This window comes from Phoxinus phoxinus, assembly GCF_949152265.1.
Source record: "Phoxinus phoxinus genome assembly, chromosome: 4".
Lineage (NCBI taxonomy): Eukaryota > Metazoa > Chordata > Actinopteri > Cypriniformes > Leuciscidae > Phoxinus > Phoxinus phoxinus.
Window position 1 is genome coordinate 3368524 of NC_136879.1, and position 21019 is coordinate 3389542.

Sequence of the window (21019 nt, forward strand, 5' to 3'; positions counted from 1 at the left end):
GCACTGTTCCTCCTGAATCCGAGGTTCTACTATCGGCCGTATTCTCCTCTCCAGTAACCTGGCATAGACTTTCCCGTGGTGGCTGAGAAGTGTGATCCCCCTGTAGTTGGAACACACCCTCCGGTCCCCCTTCTTAAAAAGAGGGACCACCACCCCAGTCTGCCATCCCAGAGGTACTGTCCCCGACCGCCACGCGATGCTGCAGAGACGTGTCAACCACCAAGACTTGAGGTACTCAGGGCGGATCTCATCCACCCCCGGTGCCTTGCCACCGAGGAGTTTCTTGACTACCTAGGTGACTTCGGCTTGGGTGATGGACGAGTCAACCTCCGAGCCCTCAGGCTCTGCTTCCTCAATGGAAGACATGACGGCGGGATTGAGGAGATCCTCGAAGTATTCCTTTCAACGTCCGACGACATACCCAGTTGAGGTCAACAGCTGCCCACCTCCACTGTAAACAGCGTTGGTGGGGCACTGCTTCCTTCTCCTGAGGCACCGGACGGTTTGCCAGAATCTCTTCGAGGCCAGCCGGTAGTTATGGACAAACTTTAACTGGCACAGAAGTCCAATAACTTAACACTGCTCGGGTTCAGATCGTTCCTCCCAATCACACCCCTCCAGGTGTCACTGTCGCTGCCCACGTGGGCATTGAAGTCCCCCAGTAGAACGACGGAGTCCCCAGTGGGAGCACTTTCCAGCACCCCTCCTAGAGACCCCAAGAAGGCCGGATACTCTACACTGCCGTTTGGCCTGTAGGCGCAGGGAAACGACCCTCTCGTTCACCGGGGTGAACTCCAACACATGACGGCTGAGCTGGGAGGCTATAAGCAAACCCACACCAGCGTTAGAGGTAGCGTTTTATTTCTTCAATTATTGAAATAATTAAATGTTTAGTAATAAACTTTTATGACAGAAATATTAGCCTACATGTAGCCTAGCCTAAATAATTAAATTATTTCATAATCAACACTTTACTAGCCTAATGCTAATGTCTAGAATTAAGTGTGAATTGCGACTTCTCTTTGTTTTAAGTCGGTCTCAGACTCAGATAGCCTGTGGGGGGTTGGGGGTTCAGGTGGTGTTGAATGTTCTGTCTTTCATATGGAGAGTAGGCCTAAGCCTGATGACCAGGCAAAGGCAAAATACTTTTAAAGATAAATCTCTCGATGTGTCCAAATGTTGGCCCTTAAATTATAAATATTGTAGTTTTATGTATTGTATTTAAAGGGGTTTCACACACACTTTCAGTTGAAGTGTTCAATCCATTTGTTTCGTAGAATTTTAACATGTTTGAGCAGTGTGTTTGTCAACAATCTGGCATTATCTAAACATGAACTATATCGACGAAACGCGTTCTTGCCAACTAAACGAATGCAAGTGAGCAGCAGATACAGAGCTCTTTTATTCGCGATCCACCTATTTATTGTACGGTGAATTCAACCAGGCATTCTGTTACTTTGAAGCAAGGCTCAATCATTTGTTAGTTTTTTTTCGTGATTTGTATGGATGACACACAGCGACATAGCCTACTACAGTATTATCAGCTGTATGATGGGTTTTTACCCTGAAATGTTTAATTTCGAGAGAGACCTGGCGCGCGCAGTGCAGGGAGACTAAATAAACTAAAATAAAAGAGATCCAGCGTGAGAGAGAAGCAAAGAAAAACGCATGATCTTAATTTATGTTGCTTTGAACTATTTTCGTTTTGTACACTAGCCTACTGTTTTAATTGTTTATTTAGCTGCAATTTCTTTGGCAATACAAATTTAAAATGTCGCAAGAATAAGATTCTGTTTCTTACTTAGAAAATAAACTAACTCGATGCAACCCTGTTTTAAATAAACTGCCCCCGACACTTTATTTAAACCTTGAAATGTCTAGGATTGTATTCTCTCCCGGGTCTGTTGTCAATCCTTCACAGTTACGCTGATGGCCTAAGACGCTGATGACGTATTATCTGGTGCACCCGAGCTTCATTTATAGACTGAGGGAAACGCACGCTGTAAAAGTGTCTCATCCGCGACATGCACATTTACGCACCATTAAAAAAATGATATCCACGCAAACAATGTAGAATAGCTTGAATATAGCGTGCGTCTCCCTCAGACTGTAAACGAAGCTTGGGCGCACCAGATAACACGTCATCAGCGTCACTGCGGAGTCCTGAACGCAGATTGACAACAGACCCGGGAGAGAATACAATGCTGAATAAAGTCTTATTTTGTGTTAATTTTGGACCAAAAAGTATTTTCGATGCTTCAAAAACTTCTAACTAACCCACTGATGTCACATGGACTACTTTGATGATGTTTTTATTACCTTTATGGACATGGACAGTATACTGTATATACAGTTTCAATGGACGGACAGAAAGCTCTCGGACTAAATCTAAAATATCTTAAACTGTTCCGAAGATGAACGGAGGTCTTACGGGCTTAGAACGACATGAGGGTGAGTCATTAATGACATTATTTTCATTTTTGGGTGAACTAACCCTTTAACATGTCACTGCAGGGCGAAAATATAAGTATCCTGTCTCTTAATGATAAAGTGCAGGCATTTGTGCGCAAAGTTGATTGCTGGAGAGATCGGGTGGAAACTGGGCACATAGACATGTTCACCAAATTAGACAAATTCCTCGAGGAAAATGCATTGAGTGTAAATATTGTCAGGCAGTCTATTGCTGAGCATCTCCAATCCCTTCTGGATCATTTTAACAAGTACTTTCCAGAGGAAGGTACGCAAGAAAAACACAGATTCGATCCCCTTTCACTGCCACCACAAACCATCTGACGTGTGACACGGAGGACGCGCTGATTGAACTTTCATCTGATCGAACCTTGAGGACACGTTTTGCCTCAAAAACGCTGGATGAGTTCTGGATTTCGGTGAATGATGAGTACCCGCAGCTTTCCAAAGCCGCTTTGGATACACTGATGCCATTTGGATCAACTTATTTATGCGAGAAGACTCTCTCCGCACTGACTTACATAAAAAATAAACATAGATTGCGTCTTCACGTGGAAGATGATCTCCGTGTTGCCATCTCCAAAACTAAACCCAGACTGGATCTGCTTTGCTCAGCGCACAGCACGCACCCATCGCATTAAAGTGGTTCCCAAACCTGTCCTGAAGGACCCCCCAACACTGCACGTTTTCTTTGTCTCCCTAATCAAACACACCGGATTTAACTCATCAGCTCATCACATTGGTTAACAATGAGCTGATGAGTTGAATCAGGTGTGTTTGATTAAAGCTAGGGTAGGTAATCCTGTTCAGAAACATTTTTTTTTATACAGGGTGAAATGGTCCTTCCATTCTGATAGTAGTCAATCCATTATGTGTTCAGAAAAAGGAATGAAAAAAATCTGACCTCTGTAGCAGCTGTAGGACAGTAAAAACTCTGACCAATCACTGCCATTCGGTGCGAATGTAAAGAACCAATCAGATGCCTTCATGTCTCGTGCCCGAGCACCACTGCGTGCACAGCTATAGTAAATGCTCATCGCGTCATTGGGCAGTAGACGGAGGAACTAGGGGTGCGCATTTTTCAGAATGCTGTATGATATAGCCTAGTGTTTTGTAATAAAGGCTTGATTTATTCATTTATTTCGTTTCATTTTCTTAACAATTAAGATGCTGCAGCATGTGTTTATCCAGTCTAATCGAAGTGTACATCGTCTCTCCCCGGACTTTGCCAACAAAAACCCCGCCCCCTCTCAGCAAATACATAAAACTGACATTACTGAGCTATATGCGTTTAAAAGTAGCCTATTAAAATGCACAATGGCATTGCTCAGTTCAACGTGTGGGGAAATCGGGCGTTTTGTCCCGCGTCAGCTTTTATTGAAGAGTTAATAACGCGCTCAACATTCAGGTAAATAAGGATTTCCCACTTTCATCTGCAGACTGAGCTCGTGCGTCATCCTCGCGCCAGTTATTCAGCCAATAGTGTAGACCTATGTATTTCAATGTATAACATTGTGTCTAGTACTATATAAATTACAAAGGTTTAATTGCCATCTTTATTTCAAATGACCCGACCGACCGCGACCCGAATATCATAAAAAATATTTTTGGATGACTCGTAACCGCGGGTGACCACAGGCACCCGCTCATTTTGGATCAACCCACGCATCACTGGACAATGCAGCTGACTCCAAATGTGGATGCACGTTCATGTTTGTGGGGGGGCGTAGCTTTGGACGGAGCACTGACAGGAGGGGGCGGAGCTTAGAAGAGGTGCCACTTTCAAATCTGGCTAGCTCTCCAACATGACCTACCCTAGCTTTAAGGAGACAAAGAAAACTAAACACATGAACTGAGGTCAAAACATCAGAGTCTTATGGCTATTCTGTTTTTTTGTCTGTAAATATTGTTATGGTAAATTCGGTCATAGTTTAATTAAAGTAGTTCTGATATAGTTTTTAAAACAGTTGAACAAATGAAATGTACCTGGGTGACACAATGTCCTCTGAATTACTGCCCTCTTCATAGTTAAAAAAAATGTATAGTCTTCTCTGTTTGATCAAGTTATCGGTCAGTTCTGCTCTAGAACAAAGGCAAGATATTAATGCGTGTTTGTAGAATTAGACGTTTCAGATAAGTCTGTTTAGTGATCTTGATTTATTTTCTCAAGCTGCTGAGTTATTAAAATCGTCTTACACATTACATTTGTGTATTCCAGTTTAACATTTATTGTATACATAAATACTGGGTCTGGAAGGGTGTCACCTGTGGGAGAAAAAAAAACTATCCGTGGCGACGGTTTGGCAATCCGTCCGCTCAGTTTAAAAAGCGTCTTCCAAATATGTAGCCTAAAATGTAATAATAATTATTATTATTATTTGAGTTTATAACTATAAATTAGTTTACTAAAGACAGTAATATGTTCATCATAAAATCATTTATCAATGCTTTATTTTTATAGGCTATATTTTACAGTTTTGGATAAAATAGGGCTCATTTTTTTTGCATAATTTTTGCTTAAAAATAAAGCATTCATAAATTATTTTATGATAAACATATTAATGACTTAAGTGAACTCTATAGTTATAAACGCGAATAATAATAACAATAATTAGCCTATCATTTTTATTATCAGCCTACATATTTAGAAGACGCTTGTATCCAAAAAAGGAACACAGCAATTAGTCAAATGTCAGTCATAATACGGGTTATACAGGGTTTTATTTGATTATCACAAATAAACAAGATTTTGTCGCATATCCAAGGGTTCGTGCAGAGTGTGAGCGCGCACTGCATGGCACGGAGGCTCGGGCGCGAACACTTGTATTTCCCTATCAACTGTGGAAACAACTTAACTCTCCGAGAGAGAACAGGTGGATATCGAGCGGCTCATGCATAATTGTAACACTGATTTTGCTCGTAGAACAATAAAATATAACTTTGTGTGCTTTGAGACTGGGCATAAAATCCATTTGCTGTACATTTCACGTGACGGGAGGGGTTGTTGAGGTGGGACGGGAGGGGTTGTTGAGGTGGGGCGGGGCGGGAGAGGTGCGGGGTCGCGGGGCGGGGCAGCAGCGCATTTATCATGGGGTTCGCGGGCTAAAAAGTTTGGGAACCTCTGATGTAGCCTAATATTTTTCTATTGCAATGTTTTGTGTTGAAATGTTTTCATTTTGATTATATGTGTGATTATATGAATTCATTTAACTACATGTTTCACTTGAATTGATCTGCTAGTACCACATTTCAATCACTCTCAATGAGATTACGCAATAGAGAGAATAAACAGACACTTTCAAAGTCTGCGATTGTAGCGCCTCTTAGCGGTCATAGGCAGCAAATGCACACCCGTAATTTTACCACCGCGTAAAAGTATTATTCTGGTTGAGTACCATCTGTACATATTCAATAAACAACTTTGTCGATTTCACATCACTGTAACGATTCTAGCTCAAATAAAGGGAATTGTAATGAAGCTTCAGGAGAGTGAGGATCCATTTGCAGTTTTATTATAGTCTTGGTCGTGCAAACACAACAGCAGAGATAAGGCAACTCATAATCCAGAAACAGACATAAGGTCAGGGCAGGCAGCAAATTTACATAAATCAGTCCAGTATAGAATATAATCCAGGGCAGGCAGCAAAGAATCAAAACGAGAATAGACAGTCCAAAAGTAATCCACGGGAAGAAACGCTCAGAGATGATCACCAGGGTAAATACCAAACTTCGCAATAAGGGAGAGTCTGAGAGCACCTTAAATAGTCCACTGATGAAAGTCAGGTGCAAAGGTAATCAGTGCCAGGTATGTGGGAAATATAGTTCAAATGGTTTAATATTCAGGAGAGGATTCCCTCTGGTGGTGAGCACGAGGAACCGTTGGAGTCTTGTTTGTGACAGGAATATAATTTTAATAACTGATTATGAATATGATCGGGGATTGCATACACAGATTAAATTTTCCGATAAAGGGAACACGTGCCCATGCGTCTATATGGACAATTAAATACAAAGGATTTATAATCAATTATCCCTACATGTAGGCAAAGATAGATCAATTGTGTATATTAATATTCAATCACAACGAATTATAATTCAGCATTAATATATAAATTGTCTATAATAGATAAATTCTCGGGATAACCCTTAATGGAATCAATTTGTTATCAAACAAATCTGTCCAGCGAACTGATCGCCCTACCTTTATTGACTCAACAAACGCTATCCTTGTATAGAATCTTACGGAAGGGCTATTTTTCTGGCCATGAAAAGTAACTCTCCTTTCTATAACAAACACTAATTTAAGTATCACAAATGTAAAGCTTGTAGCTTAGATCGAACATTTAAGGGACTTCGAGATATGACCATTAGACAGTTCCAGTACATGAATATAATGCGTTTAAAAGATGAAACTACAAAAACATGTGACTACAGTTAAACACGGAATATATGTATATACAACGAGATCCTAGTGAATAAACAAAAGCGGAAGAAATAAGAAAGAGAGAGAGAGAAAGATCAGAATGAACGGAAGATAAAAAAATTACAGACACAGAACCTACGAGAGCCAACACTGAATAAGATCTCCCTGAGCAGGAGTAAAACAGTCTTAACGTTATTAAAAGCTTGTTGAAGCTAGATACTTGCATAGAGTTCGTTTATGTGGCTGAGGGAAGGCGTGCGTTTGGTCCTTTGTCCTCGAGGTTCTTGAAAGTGAAGTTGCTTTGAAGAAGATGGAAGTGGATGAATGTCCGAAGAAGACTCGGAGCCGAAGAGCACCAGGCGCGCGCAGAGTTGTGTGTAGAACTGAGCCGGAAGAAAGAGAGAGAGCTAGCCAGAGATCGTCCCATCTTAAGGAGTACTTGTTCACGCCTCCTTTTGCGTGAAGGACCTTGCGATTTGAGAACGGGAATAGTTCCTTTGTTCGTCGGGACAGTTCATCTGCATAAGTTATGCCGAGCTTAGAGTTCGTCATTTCTACTCCAGAAAGGTGGTACACAGAGAATAATACATTTTACTGTAATATCCTGTCTATGTTCAACTCAGTTAGACCAAGAGGATTAGAACAGTACCAAGAAAGATATGTAGAAGGTGTCGGAATATGACGTTACATTCGTATGCATGAATCTAAGCACTTAGAGTTCCACTGATACACTAGGAAATCAAAACTAGACTAAATATGACAGGGAAACATGCAAACACACAGGAATATCGTGTACAGTTGGCAATGGCTCATATATTTTGAGCATAATGTGAAAGTTCGTATATGTGTGTGCGTGTGTATTGGCCGTCTAGGAGAGGGGCCAATACAGAGTTCAGACACTAACAAACACTTCCTCTGTTATACCCACACTCACACACATCATAAACATCTCTTCACAATGGTACATTTCCCACAGTATTCAAGCAGGCCCGGGTAGCCCCACTGCTTAAGAAACCCACTCTAAATCCAGCACATCTAGAGAATTACAGACCGGTATCTCTTCTTCCATTCGTCATAAAAACACTTGAACAAGTTTTTTTCAACCAGATCTCCTCCTTTCTTACGCAAAACAACCTCTTGGACAACAATCAGTCTGGCTTCAAAAGCGTACACTCAACTGAGACTGCTCTGCTCTCAGTAATTGAAGCTCTGAGATTGGCAAGAGCTGCTTCCAAGTCCTCAGTTCTCATCCTGCTGTATCGGTCTGCTGCCTTTGACACAGTTAACCACTAGATCCTCCTGTCAATCCTAAAGATGAAGGTAGGGCTGGGCGATATGGCCAAAAAAAAAAATCACAATATTTTTATTTATATCAGTCGATATCGATAATTATAAATAAATGTCAAATCTTTATTTATTTCAATTTTAAAGACAGATTTGTACTACTAAGTGAAAGCTGTAGAAACCAGAGCGTTGTGTTTTTAAACTACTCTTTATTGTCAGAACATATCATGACAAACACTTGCCAAACAGATGAACATTTCACAAATCCGAGGTAGAACATTCAAACATTTGACATTTTTCCTTAACAAAATAAATATCTTTATTTCAGTAGTATTAGCTTGAGTTAGGATGCAGATTTAACTATATACAATTAATGTGCATTAACAAAAACAGTAACATCCGTTGAAAAAAAGTAACAACATTATTTTTATTTGGTAAAATGTAATATTCTTTAGTTTTATTAAAATTAACCATTGGTCATCCAGCATCATGCATTTAGATCATGATAACCACAGATAAAATGTAACTATGGTTTCTATGGTATTTATAAAAACCAGTAGCCTAAATACATTATTAAAAACTGTAATTATATTCCATTAGTCCTTCAATACATCGTCTACATTAATAATATTATACAATTCAATATATATATCCCACATTTCATGGTGCAGTTAATATTACTAGGCTAACGTTACAGTAACGTTAAATCCGTGGTAAATGATGGGAATGTGTAACTTAGACGGAAAAGCCTTCTGACTGTATCGTTGCGCACAGTGTTTCTCCTGTTTGTCAGCGCGGTCTCATCTGCCTTTAAACTGGTTTAAATCACTGAGACATTTGTGTTCCTCCCTGAATTCAAGCGCTTCTCACTGGATCTAGTGACCGAGACCGATCAGAGTAAACGCGTCTGCTCGAGTGAGCTCGCTCTGCCGTTTGGACTTTGAGCCGAGCGGATAAACGGTCCGTGTGGCGCGCACGGTTCAAATGAGATTCGTTGAACATTATCGAACATTTATCGAACTCTTGATATCGTTTTATCGAGAAAAATTATATCGCGATAATTATCGTTATCGTTTTATCGCCCAGCCCTAGATGAAGGGCATCTCGGGAACTACACTCCTGTGGTTCAAGTCTTATCTCTCGAGTAGGTCCTTTAGGGTGTCATGGAGGGGTGCGGTGTCTAAGACCCAACATCTAGCTACTGGTGTGCCTCAGGGCTCAGTGCTTGGACCACTTCTCTTCTCCATCTACATGACATCACTAGGATCCGTGATTCAGAAACATGGCTTCTCCTATCACTGCTACGCTGATGACACACAACTCTAACTCTCATTCCAGCCGGATGATCCGACGGTAGCCGCTCGCATCTCAGCCTGCCTGACAGACATTTCTGGCTGGATGAAGGACCACCACCTTCAACTAAACCTTGCGAAGACAGAGCTACTTGTAATCCCGGCTAACCCAGCACAACTTCACCATTCAGCTAGGCTCGTCATCCATAACTCCATCAAGATCAGCCAAGAACCTTGGAGTTGTAATTGATGACCAATTGAATTTCACAGACCACATTGCTAGCACTGACCGGTCATGCAGATTTGCCTTGTACAACATCAGAAGGATCAGGGCCTTCCTATCAGAGCATGCTACACAACTCCTTGTTCAGACGCTTGTTTTATCCAAACTGGACTATTGTAATGCTCTCCTGGCTGGTCTCCCAGCTTGCACTGTCAAACTGTGCAACTGATCCAGAATGCTGCAGCTAGAGTGGTCTTCAACGAGCCGAAGAGAGCACACGTCACTCCTCTCCTCACAAAATTGCACTGGTTGCCGGTTGCCACTCGCATCAAATTCAAGTCACTGACGTTTGCCTACAGAACAACCACTGGCACTGCAAGCGAGCAGCGTCTTGTGGTGCCATCTCAAATAGGCACAAAATCTCTCTCTCCGACCTTTACCATGACGGTTCCCTGCTGGTGGAATGATCTGCCTAACTCAGACAGAGCTGCTGAGTCCGTAGCCATTTTTAAGAAACTGCTGAAGACGTATCTTTTTCGGAAGCACTTGATCCAGTAATACTAACATTTTCTTCTCTATTCTAACAAAAAAAAAAAATGTTAGATTGAACTGTGAAGGGTCATAGCACTTACATACTGTTGTCCTACTGCTAGTTGAATTGCTTCTATTGTTTCTCATTTGTAAGTTGCTTTGGATAAAAGCGTCTGCTAAATGAATAAATGTAAATGTAAAAACAGAGGCATAGGAGTATTTGTGAGGGGCATTTGTAAGAAGAAGATCAATTAGTGATGATTGTTCTGGATGTTTTAGGTTTGGTCTGGTGAGGCTATTCACAATCTGAAAGAAATTAAAAGAATCACAAAATTATTTAAAATGATCAGATATTGGCAAAAGCCAGTTCCAATTAAGATCTCCTAAAAATACAATTTCATTATAATTTTGACTTGCTAAAAACCTCAGAGAAGAAAGAGTGCTACTGTCAGCTGAGGGGGTCTATAACAACCAACAACTGTGATGTGAAGACTCTTAGAAACTTCTAAGTCAAGGGCCAACAATTCAAATTGTCTGCTTATTGACTTTGAGACAATTACAATCACAAGAAATGACTTTTTACATATATTGCAACACCTCCACCCTTTTTAGGTCGTTCTGTTCTGTATAAGTTGTACCCACCTACAGTCACATCAGAAATAGATTTGTTGAGCCAAGTTTCACTTAAAACAAAAACATCAGGATTGGTTGAAAGTGCCCAGATACGAACCATATCTATTTTGCCTAACAGACTACGAACATTCAAATGACAAAATCCCAAGCCCTTTCTGCATTTAAAGCTTTCAGGAGTGTCATATGACATATTTTGCTCTGGGCCTGGATTTGGGTGGACATTCCCAGAAATGAATAGCAGCAATATAAGCAAAAGTCTCTGTTTAGGCAGTTTACAATGATGGTGGTTGTGGATGACTGCCAAGTTTAAAAGGGCTGCTCCTTGAGACCCCAGATGGTTTTGCAGAGCCATAAGACAACTTAAACGTTGCACTTCTAATGTGCCAGAGTTGAAGAGCAAATGCTGGGGTTGAATGACCGCAGCCAGCTGATGGCTTGTTTTGCTCCTCCCCCGGAGTAAACAATCCGGAAATGAGAGCAACGTGTTTCCATGGCAACAAGGGGAAATTCCAATAGAGGCACACAGCACTATCAAATACAGCACAGCAAGAAACATCCGTGGTAACTGACTTAAAATCAGTTTTAATTCAAGGATTTTAATCAATATCCATTAAAAACTCAAGATCCTCTTTTTCCAGTTGAGTGACTCCACCACCAGCTCCGCCCCCTCTGCAGCATCCTCCCGTAACGCAGTGCCGTGAAGCTGAATAAAATAATTTCCACGGATAAACAAAGCGTTCCAAAGTTGCATCCAACTCAGAGAAGGTGAAACAACAATGCTTATTCCAAGTTGGTACCATCCCTGGACGCACCAAGACCACGACTGGAGTCAGATTTTCATTCTTCCACCGCGAAGCCACTCGTCTTCACAACAGTACAAAGACAGATGGAAGTTTATATCGAAGTATATTTTTTTCTTGGAGCCTCCCCAGAATTTTTTTTAATCCTTAATCCTTATTTAGGGAGGTTCCAGGATTTTCTTTTTAAAACCCATTGTTTTTAATTATATGCAGTTAATACACAAATTAAACAGTCTGTGTTTTAGTAGCACAGTTCTCTTACGATCTTTATGCCACCGGCTAAGGGAAGGGGTCCGCGGACTACCTGGCAGGCGCTCCGTGGTAGGAGGTTAGTGGACCGCTGCGCGCCGGGCCGCAGGGGGGGCCCGACGGGGCGGGCAGGAGGTGTCGCCCCGGGCCTGGGGGCCCCACGGGAGCTCGACGAAATTCGGCCCCCTCGCCCGCAATCTGAGCAGCGGCCGCAAGGGGGCGACCGTCGCCCGCCTGCAGTCGTTTCGACGCGCGCAGAACAGGCTGCAGGTGGGCGTCCACGGAGCGCACTTGCCTCCCCCTGACCGCCCGGGACCACCCCCTGACCCCGCCCACTGACACGAACAGCCTATCCGTCCCCCTAACCGCCTGTGTGACCACAAAGTGCCCGTTCGTCCCCCTGACCGCCCGTGTGACCACGAACGGCCTGTTCGTCCACCGCCAACCTAAGTGACGGCCCGTGGACCAGCCCACTGACCATGAACAGCCTATTCGTCCCACTGACCGCCTATATGACCACGAACAGCCTATTAGTCCCACTGACCACCTATATGACCACGAACGGCCTGTTCGTCCACAGGCAATCTAAGTTTCAGCCTGTGGTCCAGCCCAATGACTACGAACAGCCTATTCGTCCCACTGACCGCCTATATGACCACGAACAGCCTATTAGTCCCACTGACCACCTATATGACCACGAACGGCCTGTTCGTCCACAGGCAATCTAAGTGACAGCCTGTGGACCAGCCCACTGACCACGAACAGCCTATTCGTCCCACTGACCGCCTATATGACCACGAACGGCCTGTTCATCCATGGCCCATCTAAGTTACAAACTGTGGACCAGCCCACTGACAGCCTATTCATCCCACTGACCGCCTATGTGACCACGAACGGCCTATTCGTCCACAGGCAATCTAAGTGACAGCCTGTGGACCAGCCCACTGACCACGAACAGCCTATTCATCCCACTGACCACCTATATGACCACGAACGGCCTTTTAGTCCATGGCCAATCTAAGTGACAGCCCGTGGACACGCTCACTGACCACGAACAGCCTATTCGTCCCACTGACCGCCTATGTGACCACGAACGGCCTGTTCGTCCACAGGCAATCTAAGTGACAGCCTGTGGACCCGCCCACTGACCACGAACAGCCTATTTGTCCCACTGACCGCCTATGTGACCACGAACGGCCTGTTGGGCACGGGAAGGGCCCACCTGTAACTTATTTGACAGGGTCCCTATAACCTCTCCTTGGTCAATGCATTAATAGGTCATAATTGTAATGATATTTTTAAGGAGTAGCTATGGGTCAATGCACAGGAAACACCATATAAAAAAGTTTATGTAGTTTAAAAGTTTATTCCCTGAAATAGCTCATAAAAATGATGAATGTGCATACAAATACATTGTCCACGGCAAGCTAGTTAAACAAGCTATAGTTGGTATGTTTTGGTGAAATAGATGAGAGAGACAAAACCATAATTTAAAATGTTTAATTATTTAAAGCTTGATTTGACAACATTTATTATTTATAAAATTAGAAAACGAACAACACACAGAACAGATTATATTTAAAAACACGATATATAAAAGGACATGATATAAATATAATATAAAACTATGACATAAAATAATTAAACTATATACATTTACACATTTACAACTATTTACAAGAAAAGCAGGTCACTGAGATCTACGGTGCACAATTCAGTGCTCTCCTGTCGAACTTGGCAAATGAAAAAAGGAAAAGGGAAACAAAGAAAAACAATTAACAATCAAATAAATAACACAACAACAAAACTTGGTTTCATGCATGTACACTTATCACCTATTACTTACCTTGTGGACCTGAAGAGACCTGTTGATTGGTATCAATTTGTTGGAATAATTCGTCTAAGAAGAACAAATAAAGGTTAATTTTCTTTAACCTGTTAGCCTTCAGCGCCACTTTTGAAAAATCCCCAGAAATAGCATACCCAACCTAAAAAAGATTCAATTAATTGACCCTTTGTCCTAAAAGCTCAAGTATGGTCTCATTTGAAAGCTGACACCTGGCACTTTATTGGAAATGTAGAATGAATTATTGTCATAATGAAAAAAAATTATGAATAGCTTCAAAGTTGTGTAAGTTATTAGAAATTTATTTTTATGAAACATCTTCATGAAAATTAAATTTAAGTTGGCCCGTCAGCACTCTAGAAATGCACTCCAGCTAAAGACACATGTCTGACCATGTTATATTTAAAATTTGAAGGTGATAAGTCTAAAACTCTGTATTTTGTTAAATGTTTTTCAAGATCATCTCAAATGACTTTATTTTGAATTGACTCTAAAATGCAAACTTGTGTTTATTGTCCTCTATTAGCATCTATTCAGTCTATTGTCTCTATTGTTTTGTGGTGCAAACGAGCCCCATTCAGTGTCACTCTCTCCTGCACACATTTACACCTTTCCAGCCGGCTTATGGCCATAAATATTCTTTTCCTTTGTCTCCATTATAATCGCTAACGACTGGCTAATCACGGTGTTTCACCCCCTAATTTCTTTCATAATCTTCACTTCACATTTGAAACTGTATCAAATGCCTTTCTTAAATAAAGAAACATTTCAGTAAGCATTCCGATTTAGAAAAAAAATCATAAAAAATAACAGCTAGATGGCAGGTGCAACTAGAGAGCTAGCTAGCATGTTAGCTTAGCACACCATCAATACACGACAATTTATGAGATTAAAACCCTGTTTGTGCTCCAAACTTACTTTATAGTGCAAGTCGAGTGTTTTAAATAATCTTCTATGAGCTTATTTGGCTTCAGAAAAGAAAATCAGACAGAAAATATATGATTTGATATTATTCTGCACTATTGTAAAGTCTATACCGATTAGCATTACATTATACATATAATCTATTATTATAAAAATACCTGACATGGCTCGAAGAACACAGGTAAATCAAATATCATTGCAATCATGTTTATTGTCTTCAAAACATCTTTATCTGCATGTTATAGCGATCTCTGAAAGCTAACGTTAGCTGTGTTTATGTCAGTGACGTCCTGGAAGGTCACAGGTTATTGTTCTTCTTCGTGTGCTCCCATATTTGGAAAAAACTGTGCAAATGGCGCCCTCATTCTGCTGTATGGATTGAAAACACAGTACATCAGAGTATCCAGCGCTCTTTATGTATACATCGACGCATTTGGATATAAATTCAATAAATATTATTCCTGTCTATAGAAATATGTTGTAAACCTATGATAATATATCAATATTTCTCCAAATCTGCACATTTTTGAGCCAAAAGCCCTGAGGAACGTTGTTTTGTCACGCGTTCTCAAGACAACAGCACCGGAGTTTTTTTCTGAATGGAGCAGCTGACGCTCATAATTCATATTAAAGGTATCGACTCATTTTTTCATTACATAAATCCTGACACAAATTAAGACATAACTGTCACTATAAGTTTCTCAGAATACAATAGTGGTCAAATACTGAAACGTGAGACTTATATATTTTTAATGATGTATAGTTTGTCAAGGTAATAACATTAAATCTGATAGTAACTTTGAACTATTTAAAAAAAAAAACGCTTCAGAGCGTCCTCGCTCTGGTGAAGGCTAACAGGATAACATATTTTTTTACAAAATGTTGAACAAACTATTGAGTGTGTGTGTGTGTGTGTGTTTATTGTAGAAGAGTTTGAAAAGGATGGGGCTCCAAGCTTTCTGGGTAAGTGATCAACATGCAATTATGCTATATTGTTTATACAATAACAATACATTAATAACTTTTTTTATTGTAGACCTTCTTATGGAGAGCAGCAAGCCCCAGACGGAAGTCACAAGCCTCGGTAGGTATCAGGTGAACAATTTTTTAACTTGTACTGTATTGTTTTTTCCATGAACAGCACATTAATTGAAAATTAACCTTTATTTGTCACTTAGATTGCCTGTGGACAAACAGGCCGTTCGTGGTCACATAGGTGGTCAGTGGGACGAATAGGCTGTTAGTTTTTTCCATGAACATCACATTAATTTAAATTCCCATTGCAAAAAATCATTCAAAACCTACCCAGCAACTGAAGGCACTCTTCTGGAATGGCAAGGGGGCTCTCAACAGGGCCATCCAGAGCTGACAGTACTGGAGGGTCAAGTTGTTGCCTGTCCCTTATAATTTGAAGTTGGTCTTCTGCAACCTTTTGATGTAGTTCCTTGGTCAACAACTTGACCATTTTTCCCTGAAGAGACAGTTTTATTCAAAACATTTTTTAAATGAATTCACAAAAAACAAGTATGCTAGTTTGAGATTATACTTACTGTCAGCTCTGGATGGCCCGATTGAAAGTGCCGCTCCACATTCTCATAAGTGATTCCACACTGTCCCTTGATTCTGCCCCTTGCCAGTCGCAGTAACACCTGTCGCTCCTCCGGATCCTCTATTTTGTGCTGCGACCGGAGGTGATGGCGCAAGTGTTTAATCTTGGCCGGGCACAGAGGACAAGTCAGCAGCATCTTTAAAAAATGGAAACAAAGTTAGTTCACATAGGTGGGCAGAGAAAGGGCCCACCTGTAACTTATTTGACGGGACCTCTTTAGGCTGTCAATGCATTAATAGGTCATAATACATCATTATAAATGTAACAGGTGAGTGTTATTATTACTCCCCTGAGTAACAGGTGTGCGTTTTTCTCTCTCCCTTGTGTGTCCGCAGGTTGCTCATCACAAGACAAACATGGCTTTCGGGTCGGCCCAGATCCTACTGACTGATGAGGAGTTTGGGTGGGTGCAGCGGTTCCTCAGTGTGAAGGATCAACTGCCGGGCGGACCCACGGCCAAGTACTTGTTCTTCACCTCCTCCCAGAACCCCTGCAAGAATCTGAACAATTACTTCCAGGAGGCCTGGAAGTCCATGGACCTTCCCGGCTGCCCCACCTTCACCGACGTCCGGACGTCCATTGCCAGTCACGTGAGTGTATTTCGGGTGTTCCGGCGGTCTTCCCTGGCGGCAGCATTGGTTTTGACTTTTCTCTGCCTCTGTCTTTCCAGATCAAGTTCAGCCACACCAATGACGACCGGGTGAAGCTCTCGAAGTTCATGTGCCACGACACGCGGACGGCCGACAAATTCTACGTGGCCAACTTGACCCCTTCGCAGGCCATGGAGCACTGGAGAGGGGCTCCCCGTCGAAGGAGCCGTCCTCGGGGAAGCGACCGCTTAAGGCAAGAGCTCCCAAATCCCCGGAAGAGGAGCTCTCGTCGGGCAGCACCACTCCCGAGAGGACTCGCCTGGAGTACCAGGAGTCTGGGACGTCCAGCCCCGAGTCCAGCGACGTAAGTTGGCTTCCTTTGACTGCAGCGTCATAACCGTTTGCAACATCACGTTCGATCGCTCACCCTGTCTTTGTCTGTGTGTATTTGTTTCACCAGCACGAGGAGGAGGCCTCGGAGAAGGGCGGGTCGGAGGGAGAAGCAGTGGGAGGGTCGGAGGGAGAAGCTGTGGGATCCCCACGAGAGCAGGAGCCACAGGGACCGAGCACCCCCCCAAGGAAGTATCCGGACCGGAGGGGCAAGGCGACGGTGCTGCTGACTCCCTTAAAGTCGCTGGCCTCGAGCCAGAGGCACGTTTCGCCACTGAAGGTGAAGAAGGCCGTCTTTTCCCCGAGCTCCACCACGCTTGTCGGCATGAGCCGCCGAAAAAAGGCCACCGAGCGAGTAAGGAAGGCCATGAAGAACCGGCGACAAAAGAGATAGGCGTCGCGCTCCCTTTTTTGAGCTCGAGTTCCAGTGTTCCAGTGTTTGTTTTTTGAGAGACTTTTCTTTTTTTCATCTCACGTTCTAGTGTTCGTTTTTTGAGAGACTTTTTTTTTGTTCCATCCTGTTCCAGTGTTCGTTTTTTGAGAGACTTTTTTTTTGTTCCATCCTGTTCCAGTGTTCGTTTTTTGAGAGACTTTTTTTTTGTTCCATCCTGTTCCAGTGTTTGTTTTTTGAGACTTTTTTTTTGTTCCATCCTGTTCCAGTGTTCGTTTTGTTTGAGTTCCTTTTTCCAGATCCCCGTTTTCGTTGATATTTGACTTTTTTTCTGTATATATTTGTTGTACTAAATAAAGTTGTGTTTGTTGATTGAAATTTTTACTTCTTGTCTGCCTTTTTTTCAAGTATTACTGTGACAATAATTCAAACTGAATTAGACATTTTATTAGTTTGGTTAAAACTGGTTAAAGGGTTAATTGATCGGATCATGTAATCAAACCATGTGTAATTAATTTGTTATAACACCTATGTCCACAGGCAGCCTGCAGGGACCCTGTCAAAAAAGTCACAGGTGGGCACGGGAAGGGCCCACCTGTAACTAATTTGACGGGACCTCTTTAGCCTGTTAGCCTTCACCAGAGCGAGGACGCTCTGAAGCGTTTTTTTTTTTAAATAGTTCAAAGTTACTATCAGATTTAATGTTATTACCTTGACAAACTATACATCATTAAAAATATATAAGTCTCACGTTTCAGTATTTGACCACTATTGTATTCTGAGAAACTTATAGTGACAGTTATGTCTTAATTTGTGTCAGGATTTATGTAATGAAAAAATGAGTCGATACCTTTAATGTGAATTATGAGCATCAGCGCGTCCATTCATAAAAAAACTCCGGTGGTGTTGTCATGAGAACGCGTGACAAAACAACGTTCCTCAGGGCTTTTGGCTCAAAAATGTGCAGATTTGGAGAAATATTGATATATTCTCATAGGTTTACATCAGATTTCTATAGACAGGAATAATATTTATTGAATTTATATCAAAATGCGTCCATGTAATCATATGCGCGCTGGATACTCTGATGTACTGTGTTTTCAAACCATACAGAAGACTGAGGGCGCCAGAGATACACAGAATAATCCATATACGGATGCACTGCACATGAAGAAGAGCCCTACCATGTGACCTTCCAGGACGTCACTTACATAAACACAGCTAGCTTTCAGAGATCGTTGTAACATGCAGATAAAGATGTTTTGAAGACAATAAACATGATTGCAATGATATTTGATTTACCTGTGTTCTTCGAGCCATGTCAGGTATTTTTATAATAATAGATTATATGTATAATGTAATGCTAATCTATATAGACTTTACAATAGTGCAGAATAACATAAACTCATTTATTTTCTGTCTGATTTTCTTTTCTGAAGCCAAATAAGCTCATAGAAGATTATTTAAAACACTCGACTTGCGCTTTAAAGTAAGTTTGGAGCACAAACACGGTTTTAATCTCATAAATTGTCGTGTATTGATGGTGTGCTAAGCTAACATGCTAGCTAGCTCTCTAGTTGCACCTGCCATCTAGCTGTTATTTTTTATGATTTTTTTCTAAATCGGAATGCTTACTGAAATATTTATTTATTTAAGAAAGGCATTTGATACAGTTATAAATGTGAAAGGTGAGAACTATGAAAGAAATTAGGGGGTGAAACGGCGTGAATAGCCAGATCGTTAGCCATTATAATGGAGACAAGGGAAAAGCATATTTATGGCCATAAGCCGGCTGGAGAGGTGTGAATGAGTGCAGGAGAGACTGACACTGAATGGGGCTCGTTTGCACCACAAAAAAATAGAGACAATAGACTGAATAGATGCTAATAGATGACAATAAACACAAGTTTGCATTTTAGAGTCAATTCAAAATAAAGTCATTTGAGATGATCTTGAAAAACATTTAACAAAATACAGAGTTTTAGACTTATCACCTTCAAATTTTAAATATAACATGGTCAGACATGTGGCTTTAGCTGGAGTGCATTTCTAGAGTGCTGACGGGCCAACTTCAATTTAATTTTCATGAAGATGTTTCATAAAAATAAATTTCTAATAACTTACACAACTTTGAAGCTATTCATATATTTTTTTTCATTATGACAATAATTCATTCTACATTTCCAATAAAGTGCCAGGTGTCAGCTTTCAAATGAGATCATGCTTGTGCTTTTAGGACAAAGGGTCAATTAACTGAATCTGTTTTAGGTTCAGAATGCAATTTCTGGGGATTTTTCAAAAATGGCGCTGAAGGCTAACAGGTTAGGCTGTCCGTGGTCAATGCATTAATAGGTCATAATACATCATTATAAATGTAAATCATAGAGTACAGTGCACAGGGAAGACAATCCAACATGTTGGTACACTTTACATGTCATAATTATGCATAGTTAGCCTTAAAATGACATGTCCATGGACAGCCTACAGGGGCCCTGTCGAATAGGTTACAGGTGGGCACTTCCTGTAAGACCACAGGAACTTATTCAGTTCAAATTTCACAGGTGCTTCCAGGTCGAGGGGGTCTTTTTTGGCCAAACGAGCAGCTTCGGACGCGGAACTCTGGGGCCCGTCCCGGGGGCCCGTGGCGGGACGTGCGTGTCGATTTCGGGGCAATCGGACCACCGTCCACGAAGTACCTGTGAAATCGCATTGAATAGGTTGCACGTGTCACCGGACCTCGTTCGGCCCCTGGAGGTGCTAGGGGCCCGAAACTTCACAGAAAGCTGCGTCGCGCGGCCCCCGACAACATACAGAGAGGGGAACGTCTGCGCGCGCAAGAAAACCACTCGTTGCCCAGTGTCCACAGAACACCTATGAAAATCAATGGGTTAAGTTGTACGTGGGACGCTTTGCCGTTTGGCCCCCGGGGGCCCTGGCGGCCCCAAACTTGATCCGCCTGCAGTCACTGGGGCCCAGAAAGACCCTTGTGGATGGAGAAAGCTGAACCATGCGTGGATCAGGCCGAACCGCTGAAACACACAATTGGGATCAACGTAGGACCTTGAAACTAAGGATCCCGCCCTGGGGCCCACAGTCGCGCCTACGCCGCCGCTGGACAAGCTGCGTCGGCATTGCAAACACGATGCCGGTGTTACAGATCTTCCAGGCCAGCCTTCTCCGTAAGCTCGACAAGGAAGGCCCGGAAGCGATCTGCGTGCTGGATTAACGGAGCGCCACAGACCTCGCTCTCCGCGCCACTAAATTTGTCCCAGATAAATCTGAAAAATGTGTATTTTCTGGTGTCCTGGCCACGGCCGATGGTGTTATGTGTGTAGCTGTAATGCCCACAACTCAGTGCCCATTCG

General features: G+C 42.1%; 1 protein-coding gene and 1 long non-coding RNA gene across 2 annotated transcripts in view; one reads left to right on the forward strand and one right to left on the reverse strand.

Moving 5' to 3' along the window:
• LOC306997308 overlaps nucleotides 1-21019 on the reverse strand; it is a 413102-nt gene that overhangs the window by 220677 nt on the left and 171406 nt on the right. Inside the window, exons 3-4 of the long non-coding RNA XR_013797347.1 lie at nucleotides 14669-14999; nucleotides 13751-13962 (exon numbers count right to left, since the gene is read on the reverse strand). This is a non-coding gene — a long non-coding RNA (uncharacterized lncRNA). The remainder of the gene's footprint in view (nucleotides 1-13750; nucleotides 13963-14668; nucleotides 15000-21019) is intronic.
• LOC306997651 (uncharacterized protein) lies at nucleotides 16361-17953 on the forward strand. The gene is made up of 3 exons (XM_079611012.1): nucleotides 16361-16873; nucleotides 16954-17237; nucleotides 17334-17953. Exons 1-3 carry the CDS (start codon nucleotides 16640-16642, stop codon nucleotides 17491-17493), a joined length of 678 nt encoding a protein of 225 aa, XP_079467138.1. The 5' UTR covers nucleotides 16361-16639; the 3' UTR covers nucleotides 17494-17953.